The sequence below is a fragment of the Macaca thibetana genome, chromosome 1 (assembly GCF_024542745.1).
Source record: "Macaca thibetana thibetana isolate TM-01 chromosome 1, ASM2454274v1, whole genome shotgun sequence".
NCBI classification, from domain to species: Eukaryota; Metazoa; Chordata; class Mammalia; order Primates; family Cercopithecidae; genus Macaca; species Macaca thibetana.
In genome coordinates, this window is record NC_065578.1 from 126,434,635 (window position 1) to 126,455,287 (window position 20,653).

The window sequence follows — 20,653 nt, forward strand, 5'->3', positions numbered from 1 at the left end:
AGGCTGGCCACATGCCCACCCCTTTCCCAAAACAAATGAATCAGATACTGTACAGATGTCTAGAAACATCTTTTATTTGGGTAACAGGTCCCAAAACAGGTCAGTTAATAAAATAGATTCTAAAGAATATGGCCCTATGCACAGCCCTCCCTCCCCAAAAATAACGCTATGGGTAGGCATTGCCCTTCCCCCTTGGGCTCCTCGGGTGTATTTAAAAAAGTTTTGGCAGCTCAGTGTTTATCATCTGGGCATGGGACACCATGTCCATGTCCCCATATTCCTAGGGTACAGTAGCAGTAGGTGGCTGCAGCAACCTTCCTCCTACCCCAGCCCAGAAAATATTTCTGCCCCACCCCAGGATCCAGGACCAAAATAAAGAGCAAGCAGGACCCCTTCACTGAGGTGCTGGGTAGGGCTCAGTGCCACATAACTGTGCTTTGAGAAAGAGGAAGGGGATTTGTTTGGCACTTTAAAAATAGAGGAGTAAGCAGGACTGGAGAGGCCAGAGAAGATACCAAAATTGGCAGGGAGAGACCATTTGGCACTAGTCCCCTGGGAGACGGGAAGAGGGAGATAGATACGAGGGCAGGTGCTAAGAAAAGTAGGAGGGGTCCACTCCAAGTGGCAGGGTGCTGAAATGGGCTAGGACCAACAGGACACTGACTCTAGGTTTATGACCTCTACATAGCTGTCCCATAGCAGCTGGGTGTCCACCTCCAGCCTCCCATGTGAGCCTGTCCTTATGTATAGTGTCCAACTTCTGCTTCTAGCAGTCAAATGTCTTCCCCAATCCTAATGTCCCCTGATCATGTCTCTAGCGACTTGACTATCTCTTGTTTCTTGGGACTGGGGCCAGCCTCTCGTCTGCCCACTTCCCTCTCATTAGTCAGATAGCCCCAAAGGCTCTATCTTTAGCTCCCAGAGAATTTTTTGGTCCTCAGTACTTCCCTTCCCCATTCCTTCCTATTCCCCACAACTGGGGGAGGGAAGGGAGAACAGGGGCACCTGATCATCAATCTCCCCTGCCCCTCTCTTGAAGCACCCTAGATTTGGATGAAGAGCAGGCCAGTGAGTAGGGCAAAGCCTGCTAGGAGCAGGATGACCTTGAGGATCCTTTGTTCAGAACTGGCCAGCTCCTGGGGCAGGATTTCCAGAAAGGTGATATAGAGAAAGGTGCCAGCTGCCATGCCCTCTAGCACAGACTGGGCCAGCTGGTGCAGAGGTCCCGCCGACTCAGCCAGAGCTGCACCCAGCCCGATGCCTAGAGGTGTCATGCATGAGAAGAGGATCCCACAGCCAGCCACCACCTGTGCCCTAAGGTGGCTCTGCAGCAGCCGCAGGGACAGGCTGACAGCCAGGATGCCCTTGTGGAGCAGCAAAGCCAGGCACAGCTCCATCGCCCGAGCCCGGTCTCGCTGCAGCCCCACCGCCAGTCCCTCAAACACAGAGTGGAGGGCCAGGGAGAATACCAGTACACAGGCACGCAAGGCTGAGGGGCTTGCTGGGGCTCCACTCGCCTGTGGAATCCCTGGCCCATCATGCCAATGCTGCGGCCCACCATTCACTGTTCCCAGCAGAGCTCTTGTTTCCTCAAGAGGTGACGGCCCTGACTGCTCCTTGTAAGCCAGTGTGATCTGCTCCATCACCAGGACCAGGAAGAAGCCCATGGCCAGGATGAACTCTTGCAGCGGGAACTGGAGCTGTGGGCAGAAGCGGCAGCAAAACGTTCAGGGAAGGAAGAGTGAGATGCAAAATCTGGTGGAAGCCCAGTTACACAGACTTAGGGTCCCACACAGATACAGGGCTACTCTCGGTCACACAAAGATAAAGTGAATTGGTAACACTGATACAGAATGATACACACACACAGATTATGGTGTCACTCACAGTGTTACATGTAGACCAAAGTTTCTCAGCTTTGGAACTATTAACATTTTTGGGCCAGCTGCGGTGGCTCATGCCTATAATCTCAGCAATTTGGGAGACCAAAGCGGGCACATCACTTGAGCCCAGGAGTTTGAGACCAGCCTGGCCAACATGGTGAAACACCATCTCTACTAAAAATACAAAAATTAAGGCCGGGCGCGGTGGCTCAAGCCTGTAATCCCAGCACTTTGGGAGGCCGAGACGGGCGGATCACGAGGTCAGGAGATCGAGACCATCCTGGCTAACAAGGTGAAATCCCGTCTCTACTAAAAATACGAAAAAAAAAAAAAACTAGCCGGGCAAGGTGGCAGGCGCCTGTAGTCCCAGCTACTCGGGAGGCTGAGGCAGGAGAATGGCATAAACCCGGGAGGCGGAGCTTGCAGTGAGCTGAGATTCGGCCACTGCACTCCAGCCTGGGAGACAGACAGAGCGAGACTCCGTCTCAAAAAAAAAAAAAATACAAAAATTAGCAGGGTGTGGTGGTGGATGCCTGTAATCCCAGCTACTCGGGAGGCTGAGCCAGGAGAATCACTTGAACCCCGGAGGCAGAGGTTGCAGTGAGTCAAGATTGTGCCACTGCACTCCAGCCTGGGCAACAGAGCAAGACTCTTTCTCAAAACAAACAAACAAGCAAACAAACAAACAAACAAAAACACATTTTGGGCCAGATAATTCTGTCATGGGAGCTGTCTTGTGCACTGTAGATTAATAGCATTTCTGATCTCTACCTACCAAATGCCAACAGCAGGCACAATGTTCCCTCTATCCCCCTCCCCACTGTGACAACTAAAAATATCCCTAGACTGTTTCCTGAGGAGCAAAGCCACACTCCTAGTTGAGAGTCATGGATGTAGACATACATGAAATGGTCACACATTGGCCCACCTCCCCAAATACATAGAGCCACATATCACAGGACATTCAGGCTTATACGCAGTCACACAGAGACACAGGTCACTCAGTCACAGACACAAAGGATTACATCCAGTGCCACTTCCTCAGTTTTAGGGGAAAAAAGAGAAGAAAGAGCCCAGGATGACTTTCCTGCCCCACTATCCAACGGCCTCAGTTTTTCCTACAATAAACCAAGTCCTATGCCGTGGACTTGATCATTCCTCACAGCCCACTTCCTTAGGCCAAGGCCTAAAAAGGTCAGCAACACCAGGATCCAGGGAATCACCTTCTATCCTTCTCAGGCCTACAGAGACCTCTATCTCCAGCCCTTTAGGAAAGTGGTGAGAGAGTGAAGATGATTCTTGGAGCACTTGCTGGTAGCTAGAACTGAGAACCCACAGAGAAAGTCACACACCTGAGAAAAAATGTCTTACTGTCTCAAAGGGCATGTAGGGGTCACACAGGGAATGGGGAAGGGGGAGGGAACACAGAAAGAATTATGCCCCATAACCAAAAATCACTATTCATATCACATGCCAAAAGCCTTCCACAAAGTCACAGAGTGGCACATGAATCGACCTCCACAAACCAACACTCTTAGAGGTGTGTGATTTCCCTCCCGCATGTCACATGTCCAGGTCAGCGCTCACCGTCACGTGCAAGGCTGCCAGGGCCTCATCTATGGCAGCCAAGTAGTCAGGCAGCAGGTCCAGGAGACAGGTGGCCAAAAAGACGCCCCCCGCAAAACAGCTTACTAGGCTCAGCGCTTTCTGGCGGGAAGCTGGGTAGGGGTTAAGCACAGAGGAGAATGAGCAAACAAACCCCCTCCAGGGCCCACCACCCCAACCCAAACAATGGCTACCCTTGCCTTTCCCTCCTCCTTTGGTCACTCCCCACAGCCCCAGAGCCCTCCCTAAGCCAAGCATTCATAGGAGTGTGGGGAAAAGGAGAGGTTTACCTGAGGCTTCATGGTTAGCTCCTGGCCGGCGCAGCACACAGATGGGCACCAGGCTGCAGAGGAGGGTGAGCACCAGCAGCAGCACCAGGGCCCCCAACTTCACCTCCAGCCCCACAGGCACTGGAGGCTCTGAAGCTACCGCCTCTGGGCGCCACACCAGGAGCTCTGGCTCTCCCCAGGGCCCCATGGTGCTGCTGGTAGCTCCAGTGACTCTCAGACCTAGGAAGGCAGACCACAGTGGGTGGGGAAAAATCATGCAAGGGAAGATGGGGCAAGGAATGGAGAAGCTTGGTCAGCAGAGTGCAGCTCCCTGGCCCCAGCCACTTTGTGACCTTCCCCAACCCAGGGTGACTCATCTACTCCTGTACCAGGAACATTCCTCTCTTCTCACACTTTCTTTCCCAAGTGACTTATTCAGGGAGACTGCAAGGGGGAAACCTAGGCCTGAGAAAGGCTGTATGGGTATCTCATCACCCTTTCACCTGGCGCCCCCAGCGAACTAGGAAACTAGGAGCCGCCTCCAAATAGGACCTGGAGCTGGAGTTCCCCTAAGGAATGTAGAGGCCAGGTCCCCAACTCCCGAACGGAGTGGGTGAAGCCAAAAAGGCTGGGGCTGTGCAGAGATGTCATGGGTATCTTCGTGGGTCGCCTGGACAGGGTAAGTTTGGGTGCTGGATCGCTCCATCGTTCCCCTTTTCCCAGCGTAGAGAGCAAGCGCTTCAGGCCCCAGGCTGGGACCTAGAGGCAGATGGCCAAGGAGAGGGGCCCTAAGAGTCTGCGGTCCCGGGACGGACTAAGGCGACACTGAGGGCGGTGCCTGAAAGTCCGGGCTCCAGGAGGCGGGGTGCGAGGCCGCCAGCGTCGCGGGAAGCAGATGAAGAATGCGTGAACTGGGACTCCTGCTCCCGGGCCCGGGGAGGCCTGGGCAGCCCGACCTGGACCCCGCTCCCAGAGAGCCCGCACTCACCTCCCGAGGGTCTCACTACATGGTCTCCGCGCGCTTCCGGCCTAGAGTCGGGAATTCCCGCCCCCTCGCATAGCTCCCCCCTCCCCCACAGAGGCCGCGTACCCACGCCCGACTGCCAATGGCAGCGCCGAGTGGGCGGGGACAGACCGGGAGTGACGTGAGTTAGTAGCAATCAGAGACCGGGAGCGGGCGGAGCAGGCGACCAGAGGAGAGTGAGCGAGAGCGAGGGAGGAGATTAGGAAAAGGACCTCGGGGCTGGTGCCCTGGGGCGCATCTGTGGAGGACTGACGGGCCGGAGCGGGCCGGTCAACAAAGGCTTTGATTATATGGATATTTTTAAAAGAGGGAGACCCCGCACTGTCAAGTCTTCCGGCCCACATCTGAAGACATGTTCCTGGCCTTGGGCCAAAGTCTCATCTGTCTCTCAGAAGGCTCTGACACCCCGTCAGTGCCTCTTGGCGCCCAAGGGAAGGCATTCCCTTCTTGTCACCAATTTCCTTGCCTGCTTTCCCTCGCCAGCACCCACAACAAAGAAAAAGACAAAGCAGAATTGGAAAGCGGGGAAAGCAAAGAGAGAGGGTATGTTTTGAAAATCATCTCTTCTCGACTACTCCTGACACTCAGTGCAGCCTCCGCCTTCTCCAGGTGGGTGGGGACGTGGTGGGACCGGAATGCGGGGTGCTGAAGCCACGCCCAGGGAAGAGCCCCCAGCGCATTCCAGGCTACCTGCGCACCGCGCCTGCGGGCATCTGGCCAGCTCCCGCCACCCTCGCCGGTCTGCTTGCTGTTTGCTGTTCCTTGAATGCCCCAAGGTAGTTGTTTCAGCTCAGGACTTTCACCGTTTCCTCAACCTGGATTCTCGTGACTCGCAACCCTCTGCTATGGGAATCCTCTTCTAGCCTCAAGGGACGGTAAAGACAAAAGAAAATTTAAAAAGGGGGCCAAGCTGTTCTTTTATGCAAAGGTGAAAAAAGCTTCATTGCCTAAAGAAGGAGATGGGATCTTGCTTCCTACAGCAAAATTAATTTTAAAAAATGAAAGAAAGAAAGAAAGAAAAAAAAGAACAGTGTAATGCTTCTCACAAGGCTCCAGAAACGAAGGCCAGTAATTCCTTAAGTAAAAGAAGAATGTGAAGACTTCTTAAGGAGCTGGGCGCGGTGGTCCACGCCTGTAATCCCAGCATTTTGGAAGGCCGAGGAGGGTGGATCACCTGAGGTCAGAAGTTCAAGACCAGCCTGGTCAACATGGTGAAACCCCGTCTGACTAAATATACAAAAATTAGCCGGTCGTGGTGGCGGACGCCTGTAATCCCAGCTACTTGGGAGGCTGAGGCTGAAGCAGGAGAATCGCTTGAACCCGGGAGCCGGAGGTTGCAGTGAGCCAAGATCTCGCCACCGCACTCCAGCCTGGGCGACAGAGCGAGACTCCCCGTCTCAAAACAAACAAACAAACAAACAAAAAATTGGCCGGGCGCGGTGGCTCACGCTTGTAATACCAGCACTTTGGGAGGCCGAGGCGGGCGGATCGCGAGGTCAGGAGATCCAGACCATCCTGGCTAACGTGGTGAAACCCCCGTCTCTACTAAAAAAAAAAAAAAAAAAAAAAAAAAAAAAAAAAAAAAAAAAAAAAAAAAAAAAAAAATTAGCTGGGTGTGGTGGCGGGCGCCTGTAGTCCCAGCTACTTGGGAGGCTGAGGCAGGAGAATGGCTTGAACACGGGAGGCGGAGCTTGCAGTAAGCAGAGACCGTGGACCACTGCACTCCAGCCTGGGCGATAGAGCGAGACTCCGTCTCAAAAAAAAAAAAAAAAAATTATTCGTAATTGGTATCATTAACAAGGAATTATGACTGGAGGGGTCAGGAAACCTGGACTCTGGTCCAAGCTCTACCTTTATAGTTGTCAAATATATACATATATATATATACACATACAGATATGTCATATATGACTAATAGTTGTATATATTTATGGTGTACAACATGATGTTTTGAAATATATGTACATTGGGGCTGGGCGCGGTGGCTCACGCCTGTAATCGCAGCACTTTGGGAGGCCGAGGCGGGTGGATCACGAGGTCAGGAGATCAGGATCATCCTGGCTAACACGGTGAAACCTCGTCTCTACTAAAAATACAAAAAAATGGCCGGGCGCGGTGGCTCAAGCCTGTAATCCCAGCACTTTGAGAGGCCGAGATGGGCGGATCACGAGGTCAGGAGATCGAGACCATCCTGGCTAACACGGTGAAACCCCGTCTCTACTAAAAATACAAAAAACTAGCCGGGCGAGGTGGTGGGCGCCTGTAGTCCCAGCTACTCAGGAGGCTGAGGCAGGAGAATGGCGTAAACCCGGGAGGCGGAGCTTGCAGTGAGCTGAGATCTGGCCACTGCACTCCAGCCTGGGCGACAGAGCGAGACTCCGTCTCAAAAAAAAAAAAAAAAAAATACAAAAAATTAGCCGAGCGTGGTGGCAGGTGCCTGTAGTCCCAGCAACTCGGAGGCTGAGATAGGAGAATGGCGTGAACCCGGGATGCGGAGCTTGCAGTGAACCGAGATCTTGCCACTGCACTCCAGCCTGGGCGACAGAGCGAGACTCCGTCTCAAAAGAGAAAAAAACAAAAACAAAAACTTGTCAGCTCTATTTGCTGTAAGAACTATATGAGTAACATGAAAATGCCTGACTAGACCCTGTTCCTGTTTTTACTCTTAGCTCGTTCAAATCTTCATGAGGATAATTAACAGCAGTTTGAGTTCTGGGATTCACACTCCAAACTACTGTTTTACTCACCCAGCTACCCTTTTCTGAAATACTACTGGAAAATCATACCTGTATCAGTTAACCTCCATTATTTTATTTGAAGTGAATTCCTGGACCATGAGACATTAGACCAAAGCTAAAAATAAAAATAAAAAAATCAATCAACCCTGAGTTTTGGTATTACTGCTTTCAAGTCATGGATCTGCCTCCTCATAGGTAAAATTTGCAAAATATTACCCGCCGTGTGTGCCTCAGAACCGTTATGGATTAAGGAAGAGAACAATGTTTATGAAAACGTTTTGTAAATTATACAAATGTGGGACATAATGTTCCTAGTAACTGTATGCAAACAATAAGACAACAAAACAAACGCAAAAGCCTTTTTAACTTGTTGCAGTTTTCCTGCCCGGTGTCCCCTCCGCGAATGAGCAGCGTGCAGCGAGCATGTGCGCGCAGTTGCGGTTCTCCATCAACGCCACACTGCTCGGCCTGCGGACGGGGAAACCTGCCATCGCGCGCCTGCGGCCTGCCGAGCGAGGCTCACCGTTCCACTGGGGTCAGTGGGCTATTGACTCCCCGCCTGGGTGAAACCGGAGCTTCCGAGTCACGTGGCGCGCGAAGACAAACCAGGCTGCTCAGGGTTTCCCGTAGCTTTCCCCCAGCTTACTGGCGATTCATATTCTGGCGCTTACCCCTCCCTTTGGTCCGGCGGAACCCAATCCCCGCCTGACAAGTAAGTCCCGCCGGCCGGACGCGGTGGCGCGCGCCTGTGGTCCCAGCTGCTCAAGGTGCTGAGGCGGGAGAATCACCTGAGCCCGGGAGGTCGGGGGCTGCATTGAACCGTGATCGCACCACCGCACTCCAGCCTGGGCAACTAAGCGAGACCCCGCCGCCAAAAATAAGAATAAAGAAAAAAAAAAAAAAAAAGAACTGCGGCCCCATTGGCCTGACTCTCCTGAACAGCCTAGCTGTCTCCGACCAGTTACGGAGGAGGCGGCCTTGAGAGGGTAGTGCCCATTGGCTCGATGTCCTGCCCTTCCGAAACCTAAGTCTTTAGCTTCCAATCAGGACTCAGCTTTGGGAAGAGCGCCACGCGGTGGGCGAGAGGATGCCCTAGTAAATCCGCAGGTCTTTTGACTCTTTCCGCCTTTGTTTACAAGCCTGTTGTGATCTCCCTGTTGAAAAAGCGAGGGCTAGAGAACAGGCATTCAAATATCCTGTGCTCCAGTCACAGCCTTTTCTATTCTTCCGCTAGGAGACACCAAACCCTGGGGAAGATTTACTATAGCTAAGAGAAAACTGAAGCAGAAAGGGCGCGGCTACCTACTTCTTAAATTCCGTTTGTGGACCCTCAGACTCTTAGTCCCCTACTCCCAGATACAGCGGCCCTACCGTGGCTCCTGGCAAGGTGGCACCCACTTTTGTAGTGTAAGGATGGGGGCGGGGTTTGGCTGGGCAGGTCCAGGATACGAGATCCTGGAAGAAAGAAAAGGTGGTGTGTTTGGGGCGGTCAACGGGCTACGCTGGCTTGACAGGGCTGGACTCTTCCGAACAGGTAATGCTTGGGGGGCCTGTTTGTCTGAACCTGAGGGATAGGGCTGAAAGTGAAATATCCAGGGGACAGGTGAGGGGGCTTGCTAGTGAGAAAGCGCGGGGGGCGGGGGAGCAGGGACAATAGAAGAGGGAGCAGAGGAGCCCAGAAACTGTAGGGTGTAGGAAGCAGCCATCATTCCCTTTCTGCAACCCTCTGTCTCACACGCCTTCCTGCAGAAGCATGGATCTCGGTATCCCTGACCTGCTGGACGCGTGGCTGGAGCCCCCAGAGGATATCTTCTCGACAGGATCCGTCCTGGAGCTGGGACTCCACTGCCCTCCTCCAGAGGTTCCGGTGACTAGGCTACAGGAACAGGGACTGCAAGGCTGGAAGTCCGGTGGGGACCATGGCTGTGTGAGTGTGATGAGTGGGAGTTGGGGTGGGGTTGAGACACAACTCTGTTGTAAGAGGCTTCAGCTCCCACTTGGAGACAGGTCTGAAAACAGACCACCCCGAAAATAGATGTAAGTTGTATAATAACTATCTCCATGCCCAAGAAATGAATGGACTGAAAATGAAGCATAAGGCTGATGTCAGGTAGGACTTCCAAAATTCTTCCCCGCACATATATATAACCTTTTCCTACTGTAGGGCCTTCAAGAGAGTGAGCCTGAAGATTTCTTGAAGCTTTTCATTGATCCCAATGAGGTGTACCGCTCAGAAGCATCTCCTGGCAATGACAGTGGCACCTCTGAGGACCCCTGCCGTCCAGACAGTCCCCCTGCCCCCAGGGCAACCAGTTCTCCTACGCTCTATGAAGTTGTCTATGAGGCAGGGGCCCTGGAGAGGATGCAGGGGGAAACTGGGCCAACTGTAGGCCTCATCTCCATCCAGCTAGGTCAGTGTTCTTTGTGGGAAGGGGAAAATGGCCCTTCGAGACTGGCCCTAACCATCGGGTTAAGGGGGTTTACCCAACCTGTGCCACTACCCAGGCCCTGCTGCTGTCAGGGTCCCTAAGTATCCTTTCTCCCAGCTACCTGTTTTCTACTCCAGATCAGTGGAGCCCAGCATTTATGGTACCTGATTCCTGCATGGTCAGTGAGCTGCCCTTTGATGCTCATGCCCACATCTTGCCCAGAGCAGGCACCTTAGCCCCAGTGCCTTGTACAACCCTGGTGAGTCTTGGTGTCAGCCAGAACCACTACTCCTTGATACATATGTAATGACACAGACAGGGCAAAGGGATGAGGGAATAGAAACTGATGATGAACTGCCTTTGCCCCAGTTTTTGTGGCATTGGGCCTGAAGACCAAGGAGACATGAACAGTTGAACAATTTTTTATTTTTTGAGCCAGGGTCTTACTCTGTCGTCCAGGTTGGAGTGCAGTGGTGCAGTCATGGCTCACTGCATCCTCAATGTCTTGGGCTCAAGCAATCCTCCCACCTCAGCCTTCTGAGTAGCTGGGACTACAGGTATGTGCCACGTCTGGCTAATTTTGGTAGAGATGGGGTTTTGAGGTTTCGCCATGTTGCCCAGGCTCAGGCTCGTCTGAATCTCCTGAGTTCAAGCGATCTCCCTACCTCAGCCTCCCAAAGTAATGGGATTACAGGCATGAGCCACGGTGCCCGGCCAACATGAACAATATGGAGTCTCACTCTGTCACCCAGGCTGGAGTGCAGTGGCACAATCTCAGCTCAACTGCAACCTCCGCCTCCTGGGTTCAAGTGATTCACCTGCCTCAGCCTCCCAAGTAGCTGGGACTACAGGTGCCTGCCACCACACCTGGCTAATTTTTGTATTTTTAGTAGAGACGGGGTTTCACCATATTGGCCAGACTGGTCTTGAACTCCTGACTTTGTGATCCGCCTGCCTCAGCTTCCCAAAGTGCTGGGATTACAGGTGTGAGCCACCGTGCCCGGCCCAACATGAACAATTTTAAAAGCAGGAAAGGACAAGAGAGAGAGAACCCTTGTGGGTAAGGTAGCAACAACTCAGTTAAGGTGGGGTGAGGGAATCTGGGGACAGGGCTCAGGAGAAAGCCCAGACTTTGTGTGCATTGTATTCTTAGCCAGAGCCATTATCTCGGCCTTGGGTCAGGACACAGAAATGGGACAGGCCACCTGGGAATCCCAACTGGTTATAGGTACAGGAAGGAAGAAAAGCAATAGCAGCAATGTTTCCACTGGAACAGTTGCCCAGGAGGCACCCACTGGCTAGTGCTACAGTGTAGCAGAGGTATCACATTAGATGCTTTCTCAAGGCCGGCTGGGCAGAGTCCAAGGCCAGGTAAAGAGGAGGCTGTGCTCAGATCACTGTTCCTCCCTTTCCTCTGAAAATTACTCCTTGTACCCAAAAGGCAGGGACCAGGTCCTAGCCTCTCTTCAAATCTGCAGTTGAAGCTGGGACCAAAAGCCAAGTTAAGCATCTTAGAATCTTTTTTTTTAAAAAAAAACAGAGTCTCTCTATGTCACTAGGCTGGAGTGCAATGGTGCCATCTCAGCTCACTGCAACCTCTGCCTCCCAGGTTCAAGCGATTCTCCTGCCTCAGCCTCCTGAGTAGCTGGGACTACAGGCTCGTGCCACCATGCCCAGCTAAATTTTTTTTTTTTTTTTGAGATGGAGTCTCGCTCTGTCGCCCAGGCTGGAGTGCAGTGGTGCAATCTTGGCTTACTGCAAGCTCCGCCTCCTGGGTTCACGCCATTCTCCTGCCTCAGCCTCCTGAGCAGCTGGGACTAGAGGTGTCTGCCACCACGCCCGGCTAATTTTTTGTATTTTTAGTAGAGACAGGTTTCACCATGTTAGCCAGGATGGTCTCCATCTTCTGACCTCGTGATCTGCCCGCCTCGGCCTCCCAAAGTGCTGGGATTACAGGCGTGAGCCACCGCGCCTGGCCTAATTTTTGTATTTTTAGTAGAGGCAGGGTTTCACCATGTTGGCCAGGCTGGTCTCAAATTTCTGACCTCAGGTAATCCGCCCACCTTGGCATCCCAAAGTGCTGGGATTACAGGCGTGAGCCACCGTGCCCGGCCACATACATCTTTCAAAAAGAAATACTAGTGAGAAAGTCAAGTTACTCAGTTGATGGGCTCAGGTTCACCACCAGCACCATCTACTCTCCCTACATCCTCTCTTGTGATTTGCTGTGAGACATATGGCTGCCTTTGGGAAGCTTCATATGAGAGGGGACAGAACCTTAGTCTGGGAAGCGGAGCTCAGACCCTAGGGGAGAATAGGCCACTGCCCCAGGGAATTCCCTGTGGTTGACATGCAACTGAATAACACACTCTGCTAAATGGAAGTTAATGGCTGAAAGTGAATCATGTGCTTGCTGTAAGGAAATTATGTAAACTTCACTGTAGTGAGTTCTTTCAGGTTCTCTTGGGTATGGGGAGACATGGACCAGAATAAGCCTTCCCTAGCTTGCTCAGAGTGCCAAGGTCCTAAGTCTCTGGGTGAAGGATATGACAATACCCTCCTCTCTCCCTTCTTGGCCTCAGGAAGTCCCTTTGGCTTGATCTAGAACCTGTCGGAATTAAGGTCTCTGCCCCTCACCTCACCTCTAGATTAAAGTTGTCTCCCAGTGCAAATAGGAAGCGCTTTCCAGAAGGCATGTAGAGGGAGTAGCCTGGGTGTTGCAAATGGGATGACCCCCTCCTCAATCCTATTGCATCTTCTCCTGCCCCTACCCCCAGCTGCCCTGTCAAACCCTGTTCCTGACGGATGAGGAGAAGCGTCTGCTGGGGCAGGAAGGGGTTTCTCTGCCCTCTCACCTGCCCCTCACCAAGGTAACATGCTTCCCCCTAAGGGTATCCCAACCCAGGGGCCTCACCATGACCCTGGCCAATATCCCAGGAGAAGCACTGGGGAGCTGGGGGCAGGTGAAGGACCCAGGACTCACACATCCTGGGCCTCCAGGCAGAGGAGAGGGTCCTGAAGAAGGTCAGGAGGAAAATCCGTAACAAGCAGTCAGCTCAGGACAGTCGGCGGCGGAAGAAGGAGTACATTGATGGGCTGGAGAGCAGGTATGCCTGGGTTATTTCTGGCTTCCTGTGGGCCATGTCTGGGCCCCTTCCTCACCACGGCAGGGAAAATAAGGGACTCAGGTTGCTGAGCCTTGTCCTACCTCCCCACACTCTAGGGTGGCAGCCTGTTCTGCACAGAACCAAGAATTACAGAAAAAAGTCCAGGAGCTGGAGAGGCACAATATGTGAGTGAAAGCGTGTGTGTGTGTGTGTGTGTGTGTGTGTGTGTGTGTGTGTGTGTGTGTTTTGAAGGCGGGTACAGCACACAGGGGCGCCATTCTTGGCTCCTGGTACCCAGAAGATACTAACTCTTCATTCCTCCTTTCCCAGCTCCTTGGTAGCTCAGCTCCGCCAGCTGCAGACGCTAATTGCTCAAACTTCCAACAAAGCCGCCCAGACCAGCACTTGTGTTCTGGTACCATTAGTCTATCTACTCCCATCTGCCCCCACGTCCACCATCTTCCCCCACACTTCTATCCTTATACCCCGACTACCCAGCCAGATCTACTTCCCACATCCGATAACCCCAGCTGGCCTCCATTCACTCTGCCCCCTACTCCCTTCCTCTGTTCCTCTTGCTTCCTCCCAGATTCTTCTTTTTTCCCTGGCTCTCATCATCCTGCCCAGCTTCAGTCCATTCCAGGGTCGACCAGAAGCTGGGCCTGAGGATTACCAGCCTCACGGAGGTGAGAGGCAAGGGCAGGGAGCAACCCCTGGCTGAGCAAGGGATGGGGACTGTGTTCTCCAAGGTCGTCAAGAAGCAAGAGGGAGGTCCTGTCCTGTCTAGGGTCTCCCACCCAGGGGAGCACTCTACTACTGCCTTCTTTCCTTCACCTCACAGTGACTTCCAGAAATATCCTGACCCACAAGGACATAACAGAAAATCTGGAGACCCAAGTGGTAGAGTCCAGACTGAGGGAGCCACCTGAAGCCAAGGATGCAAATGACTCAACAAGGACACTGCTTGAGAAGATGGGAGGGAAGCCAAGACCCAGTGGGCGCATCGGGACCGTGCTGCATGCAGATGAGATGTGAGCTGGAACACACCTTCCTGGCCCACTTGCTGATCACAAGAAGGAATCCTGGGCTTCCTTACGGCTTTGCTTCCCACTGGGATTCCTACTTAGGTGTCTGCCCTCAGGAATCCAAATCACTTCAGGACACCCCAAGAGATGTCCTTTAGTCTCTCTCTGCCTCAGGCCCAGTCTGCATTTGTTTGCATATATGAGAGGGTACCTCAAATACTTTTGTTATGTATCTATGATTTTATTTCTTCTTTGGGGATAGGGTTGAGGGGAAATAAGTTTTGAGTGATAAATAAACGTTTTAACTGAAATTGTATCCCAGAAGTCTCATAGAAGTAGTAGAAGAGGGGGAAAACAAGGGAGAAGTGGTGGGGAAGACTTGGTAGATTAGGGCCTTAAGTAGCCACCTCCTTTCCCTCTCTGCCCCCGTGACTTCCTGCTCCAAGTTACAGAAGGGAAGGAAACCATTTTACTCTTTTTATTCTGCTCATTAATTATCTGAAAGAAGAGGACGGGGAAAAGGGGATTCCACCACAAGGCTCCAAAGAACCAAGAGTGCAAATCAGTCCATTTCACTTTCACTGTCTGAGATTGGGTCTCTAAGACCCAGGATAAAAGGGTGGAATGTAGCTATATGGACTCAATTTGCTTCCGGACCTTTTCCAGAGCCTTTCTGTCCAGTTGTCGCTGACGAATGATGACAAGACAAGCGAAGATCAGGGCCACAAACACAACAGCCCCTTCGAACTTCCAGAATAAGTGTTGTTCCATCAAAGCTGAGCGGCAGCTGAGGGCAGGAAGGAATAGTTATTCCCAGGGAAGGCCAGACAGCTTCTCCCTCTAATCTCCCTTCTACTTCAGCCTAGCCAGGATATATTCAAGAGGAAATCAGAGCCAGGCTTCTGTTGTGTGTATAGTACATAAATCCCTCTCAAATAGATCATTTAATTTATTCTCTGGATAAGCAGAGCTAGTATTAACCAATTTTACTGATGAGAAAATATGGCCAATAACATAATGCTGAGGAATAGAGCTGGAACTTGGGTTCAAGTAATTTGGCTCCAAATCCCGTCTTCCTTGTTTCTTATTTATTTTTGAGATGGTGTCTCATTCTGTCACCCAGACTGGAGTGCAGTGGTGTGACCTTGGCTCACTGAGGTCACACCACTCCCCTGCCCAGGTTTAAGCAGTTCTCTGCCTCAGCCTCCCAAGTAGCTGGGATTACAGGTGCCTGCCATCATGCCCGGCTAATTTTTGAATTTTTAGTAGAGACGGGGTTTCACCATCTTGGCCAGCCGGTATTGAACTCCTGACCTCGTGATCCACCCGCCTCAGTCTCCCAAAGTGCTAGGATTATAGGTGTGAGCTACCCCTTCTGGCCTTTTTTTGTTTGTTTGTTTTGAGACACAGTCTCGCTCCATCGCCCAGGCTGGAGTGCAGTGGCATGATCTTGGCTCACTTTAACCTCTGCCTCTTAGGTTCAAGCGATTCTCCCTGCCTCAGCCTCCCGAGTAGCTGGGATTATGGGCACCCACCACCACACCGGCTAATTTTTGTATTTTTAGTAGAGATGGGGTTTCACCACGTTGGCCAGGCTGATCTTGAATTCCTGACCTTAGGTGATCCGTTAGCCTCAGCCTCCCAAAGTGCTGGGATTATAGGTGTGAGCCCGGCCACCTCTTCTTTCAAATATTCCATGCTACTGCCAGACCAGGGGAAAAGGTGGGACCATCCATCTAAAGTCATAGGAGCAAAGGAGGTAATCCAGAGAAGAGAAACAGCACTCACCTTTTGAACTCAATTCTCTTAGATGAGCTGCATGTGATTTTCTCTACATACCCTGTGGGACCACACTCAGGGGTAGTTTTCTGCCAGGAGAAAAGAAGCAAAGTACATGTTAGGAAGGGGCAACAGGAAAAACAAAAAGGCTGCCATTCAGAAGGTGCAGGTGCCCAACTATTATGGTTTGGAGTGATAGGCAACAGAGAGCTAATGAAAGAGTTCTGATGCAGATGGTGGAGGTGGTGGCTGCATGTTAGAACACTTCAGAGGCAACAATCTAGGAGAGGCAAGCATACATTCCATTCCAGAGCCTACTATACTAAAAGTGAATAAAACATAGTTATCATCTGAGGCCAGGCGCGGTGGCTCACGCCTGTAATCCCAGCACTTTGGAATGCTGAGGCAGGCAGATCATGAAGTGAGGAGTTAAGAGACCAGCCTGGCCAACATAGTGAAACCCGAGTCTACTAAAAATACAAAAATTAGCCAAGCAAGGTGGAACGCGCCTTCAGTCCCAGTTAGCTACTCGGGAGGCTGAGGCAGGAGAATTGCTTGAACCCGGGAGGTGGAGGTCGTGGTGAGCCGAGACCACGCCACTGCACTCCAGCCTGGGCAACAGAGTGAGACTCCATCTCAAAAACAAACAAACAAACAAACAAAAAAAACATAGTTATCAGTTGAATACTGCCATTAGCTTGGAAAGAAAGGGGCACATTTTCAGGGGAAAGGCAAGTACAGATTTGGACATACACTGAGACCGCAAGAAGAAAGAAAAAAAGATGATGCAAAGGCAGCTTAATAAGACTTGGATGTTAAGATGTTGCTTAAGTGTTTGCTTGGATGTCCAAAAAAAAAAAAAAAAAAAAAAAAAAAAGGCGGGGGGGTAGAGAAACAGATACTCACAGCCTGGAAATTAGAGCATGGAGAGCACTCTGTTGTTACCACAAACTCTTCCACCAGCCAGCATGGCAAATTTGAGGTGCTCGCTGAAAGGAAAGATAAATGCCAATCCCAGACCGTTCAGAAAACATTTCTCCCAAAGGCTCTGCCCATCCAAATTCCCGGCACAGCGCTTGCCCTCATTCTATGTGGTGCCGCCCTTTTCCACCTGTGCTCTTGGTATATGGGGAAGATACTAAAACCAAAAACAAACGACGGAAGTGTCGGGTTCCCAGACAATCACCCACCTGACAGCTTCTCCTCCTGCACGGGAGCCTCTGCTTGACTGTAGCGGAGTGGGCGGAAGGGACGAAAGTCAAAATCCAGAAAATAGGGCACCCCCTCCTGCGCTGTCCATGGATAAGGTCTCCCCCAACCCCGGGGCCGGGAGCGATCCTGTCCTCCAGTGACCTCCTTTTCCCTCCCCTTACCCCCTCCTTACCAGAGCTTTAAGGTGAAAGCACAGAGCAACCAGCAGAGGTGGCGGCCCTGGGGGAGGCCATGCCTCCCGGAGCCCGCAGGCATGGAGCGCTAAGTGTCGCACCTGTCGGAACAGAGGGACCTACTCCGCAGGCCTCGTGCCTCCGTCAGAGCGCAGAGGCGGCACTTACTCTGCAGCCCTCCCAGAGGTTCCAGGTCAGGGCAGGGAAGGCCGAAGTTGCCTGTCGGAGCAGAGGATCTTTCGGGACGTCCCAGTTGCCACAGCGAGAAAAATCGATTACGCGTTTGCGGGCTAGGAAGGCGAGCGCCTTCTGCGGGGTCCACAGGGCGCTGGAGGAAGGGCCGGCGGGGGCGCACGGCCCTAGCGCCCGCTCACCTCCGCTCCCGCCCCCGACGCAGCCATCTAGCCCCGTGGATGATCCTCGGGCGCTGGCCCGAGCTGGGGGCCCGGTGTTCCCGGGCGCGTTCCGTCGTAGCCCGCTGGGGCTTGTAGTCTTCCGCGGTCGGTGGCGCCTCGCCTGCTGGGAATTAGCTCGGCGCCCCGTTGCATTGTGGTCCCGGTAGTCTTTGCGAGAATAGCAAATGGCGGTTGCAGAGGCTCGTCTAGATTCTTGGCTCGCTGCTCCCTGGCTGGCGCCTGTTTGTTCATTCTGGGCTGGTGAGCAGGGACAATACGTCGCCGTCTCAGGACTTTGCTCTCTCCTTAAAACCCTAGGATTCACCGTCAAGCTTCAGTTTGTCATCCTTCTGCAGCTGCCCCTTCATCGCCACTGATGGTCCAGTGGAGAAGCTGTGTTGGAGGTCAAGGGATGGAGGCGAAACTGCGCGTTCTCGTCCCTGCAGAAGCGGGAATATCCGAGGCACATGGCGAACGTGAAACTTTCTCCTTGTCTCTTGGCTCCCACTCCGCTACACAGATGAACGGTGTCACCTTCCCTCCTGTTACTTGCTAAGCCTACTCCGCAGAGCTGGTCCTTTGCATAACCTCTTCAAATGTTCTCAACTCTCCCTTGCTCCTACATAGTGGAGTAATCATAAGTGCAATGAGAAAAGCATGAGATTTGAAGTTCCAATAAGTGTTGAGTCTAGGTTCTGGTGGTTATTAACTCCATGATCTTAGGACAGTATCTGACTCGCAGTGTTCTGTGTGAAACGGAAATGCTAATATGCATTTACCAGGACTTTTTCTTGCGAGAGGCAAATGAAATGTGTCTCCATTTCATGAGTAAGTTCAGAGAATATAAGTGACTTGTCCAAGGTCAGCAAGCTAGTGAGTGGGAAAGCTGAGGCTTGAGCCTAGACTGTCAACACCCAGGCCAGAGATTCATTGCCTGCTTTTCATCCTATGTAGTGAAACCTTGATATACACTCAGACCTGCAGTGACTTGACCAGCACTCTGGGTTCATGCTTTACTGTCTGATAATGAATTTTCATTTACTTTTATTTTTTTTCTTAGGGTCTCGGTCTGTCACCCAGGCCAGAATGCAGTGGTGTGATCATGGTTCACTGCAACCTCCCCGTCCTGGGTTCGAGGGATCCTCCCACCTCAACCTCCCGAGTAGCTGGGACCATAGGCACGTGCCACCATGCCTGGCTAAAATTTTTTATATTTTTGGTAGAGAGGAGGTTTTGCCATGTTGCCCAGGCTGATCTGGAACTCCTGAGCTCAAGGGATCCACCTGCCTCCATCTCAGCTTCCCAAAGTGCTGGGATTACAGGCGTAAGCCACCGCCCTGGGCCTTGGTAATGTATTAATCTAACCTAATTCTGCCCTAATTTGCCCCCTAGTTTCACATATGTGTTACCTGCAGCCTCCCAAGACATTGGGACCATGTGATTTTAGTTTTCTTAGATGCTCGATAGACAAGGAGGTACTTAAATAAACCTCATATAAACATGGGCGCTAATAAAATAATGTGGACCCCACCTCTGAAGATCAAAGGGCTTATTTCCATATTTTTTTTCTTGTTAATTCTGCTCCCCATTCTCCTCCCCCAAGGCATCTTTCTGGGCTAAAGACCACTGCTTCTACCCTCCCCAACAGCTTTAAAGGATAGAACACTTTATTTTGGGATTGACAGTGTATCTGGCTGGGCGCGGTGGCTCACGCCTGTAATCCCAGCACTTTGGGAGGCCGAGGTGGGTGGATCACCTGAGGTCGGGAGTTTGAGACCAGCCTGACCAACATGGAGAAACCCTACCTCTACTAAAAATACAAAATTAGCTGGGCATGGTGCCGTATGCCCGTAATCCCAGCTACTCGTGAGGGTAAGGCAGGAGAATCACTTGAACCTGGGAGGTAGAGATTGTGGTGAGCCGAGATCACACCATTGTACTCCAGCCTGGGCAACAAGAGTGAGACTTCATCTCAAAAAGAAAAAAAAAAGAACTTAAACATAAGCCACAAATAAGGCTTATCATTACCCCATCAATGCTTGGATACTTACTGCATTTATCAAGTTATTACATTTTGCTGTGTAAAAAATATTATGTATGGTGAAAGGGGGATATATATATTATATATTAAAATATACATTATAAATAATTATATATTATATAATTTTATAATATATATGTATTTTATATATTTATATTTTATAAATTATATATTATACTTATATTTATGTTATATGTAATTATAAATTGTAATATATAATATATATATACTTAAGGATGCTGTTCATCAAGCCTGAATTTTCTTTTTTTTTTTAAGATGGAGTCTGTCTCCAGGCTGGAGTGTAATGGCGCTATCTCTGCTCACCACAACCTCTGCCTCCCAGGTTCAAGTGATTCTCCTGCCTCAGCCTCCCGAGTAGCTGGGATTACAGGCACCCGCCACCACACCCAGCTAAATTTTTTGTATTTTTAGTAGAGATGGGGTTTCGTCATGTTGGGCAGGCTGGTCTCGAACTCCCAACCTGAAGTGATTCACCCACCTTGGCCTCCCAAAGGGCTGGGACTACAGGCGTGAGACACTGTGCCCAGCCCAAGCCTGAATTCTCATTTGCATTTCCAGTAGTTTTGCCATCTTTGTTATTCAGTAAGGAGCTGTTTTTGTTTTTGTTTTTGTCTTTTTGAGACAGAGTCTGGCTGTGTTGCCCAGGCTGGAGTGCAGTGGCGTGATCTCGGCTCACTGCAACCTCCGCTTCCCAGGTTTAAGCGGGTCTCCTGCCTCAGCATCCCAAGTAGCTGGGACTACAGGCACCCTCTAATTTTTTTTTATTTTTAGTAGAGACAGGGTTTCACTATGTTGGCCAGGCTGGTTTTGAACTCCTGTCGTGATCCACCATGCCCAGCCAAAGAGCTGTTTTTGTTAAAATTTGCTTGTCCCAGGCTGGGCGCAGTGGCTCACGCCTGTAATCCCAGCAGTTTGGGAGACTGAGGCAGGACAATCACTTGAGCCCATGAGT

At 51.3% G+C, this 20,653-nt stretch overlaps 5 protein-coding genes across 9 annotated transcripts in view; 3 read left to right on the forward strand and 2 right to left on the reverse strand.

The window, feature by feature from the left end:
- The window catches only part of RPS27 (ribosomal protein S27), a 234,813-nt gene that overhangs the window by 201,950 nt on the left and 12,210 nt on the right, over nt 1–20,653 (forward strand). The gene's annotated exons all lie outside the window — the stretch shown is intronic.
- The window catches only part of UBAP2L (ubiquitin associated protein 2 like), a 340,775-nt gene that overhangs the window by 18,725 nt on the left and 301,397 nt on the right, over nt 1–20,653 (forward strand). The gene's annotated exons all lie outside the window — the stretch shown is intronic.
- Nucleotides 51–4,887, reverse strand: SLC39A1 (solute carrier family 39 member 1). Of its 2 annotated transcripts, none has more exons than XM_050754932.1 (4): nt 4,746–4,887; nt 3,779–3,997; nt 3,471–3,601; nt 51–1,700 (listed from the first exon to the last, which is right to left on the reverse strand). In XM_050754932.1, exons 2-4 carry the CDS (start codon nt 3,963–3,965, stop codon nt 1,044–1,046), a joined length of 975 nt encoding a protein of 324 aa, XP_050610889.1. In that variant the 5' UTR covers nt 3,966–3,997; nt 4,746–4,887; the 3' UTR covers nt 51–1,043. The 2 variants fall into 2 exon arrangements, with proteins under 2 accessions (XP_050610889.1, XP_050610878.1); XM_050754921.1 differs by having other exon boundaries at nt 4,310–4,789.
- CREB3L4 (cAMP responsive element binding protein 3 like 4) lies at nt 4,901–14,391 on the forward strand. 2 transcript variants are annotated; one of them, XM_050754861.1, is made up of 10 exons: nt 4,901–9,053; nt 9,269–9,446; nt 9,684–9,930; nt 10,086–10,207; nt 12,726–12,818; nt 12,949–13,055; nt 13,172–13,240; nt 13,386–13,470; nt 13,645–13,741; nt 13,897–14,391. In XM_050754861.1, exons 2-10 carry the CDS (start codon nt 9,273–9,275, stop codon nt 14,088–14,090), a joined length of 1,188 nt encoding a protein of 395 aa, XP_050610818.1. In that variant the 5' UTR covers nt 4,901–9,053; nt 9,269–9,272; the 3' UTR covers nt 14,091–14,391. The 2 variants fall into 2 exon arrangements, with proteins under 2 accessions (XP_050610818.1, XP_050610827.1); XM_050754870.1 differs by having other exon boundaries at nt 4,901–8,926.
- Nucleotides 14,544–18,720, reverse strand: JTB (jumping translocation breakpoint). Its single transcript, XM_050755655.1, has 5 exons — nt 17,244–18,720; nt 17,050–17,087; nt 16,766–16,848; nt 15,869–15,948; nt 14,544–14,867 (listed from the first exon to the last, which is right to left on the reverse strand). The coding sequence occupies exons 1-5, from the start codon at nt 17,324–17,326 to the stop codon at nt 14,711–14,713; spliced, it is 441 nt and encodes a 146-aa protein (XP_050611612.1). The 5' UTR covers nt 17,327–18,720; the 3' UTR covers nt 14,544–14,710.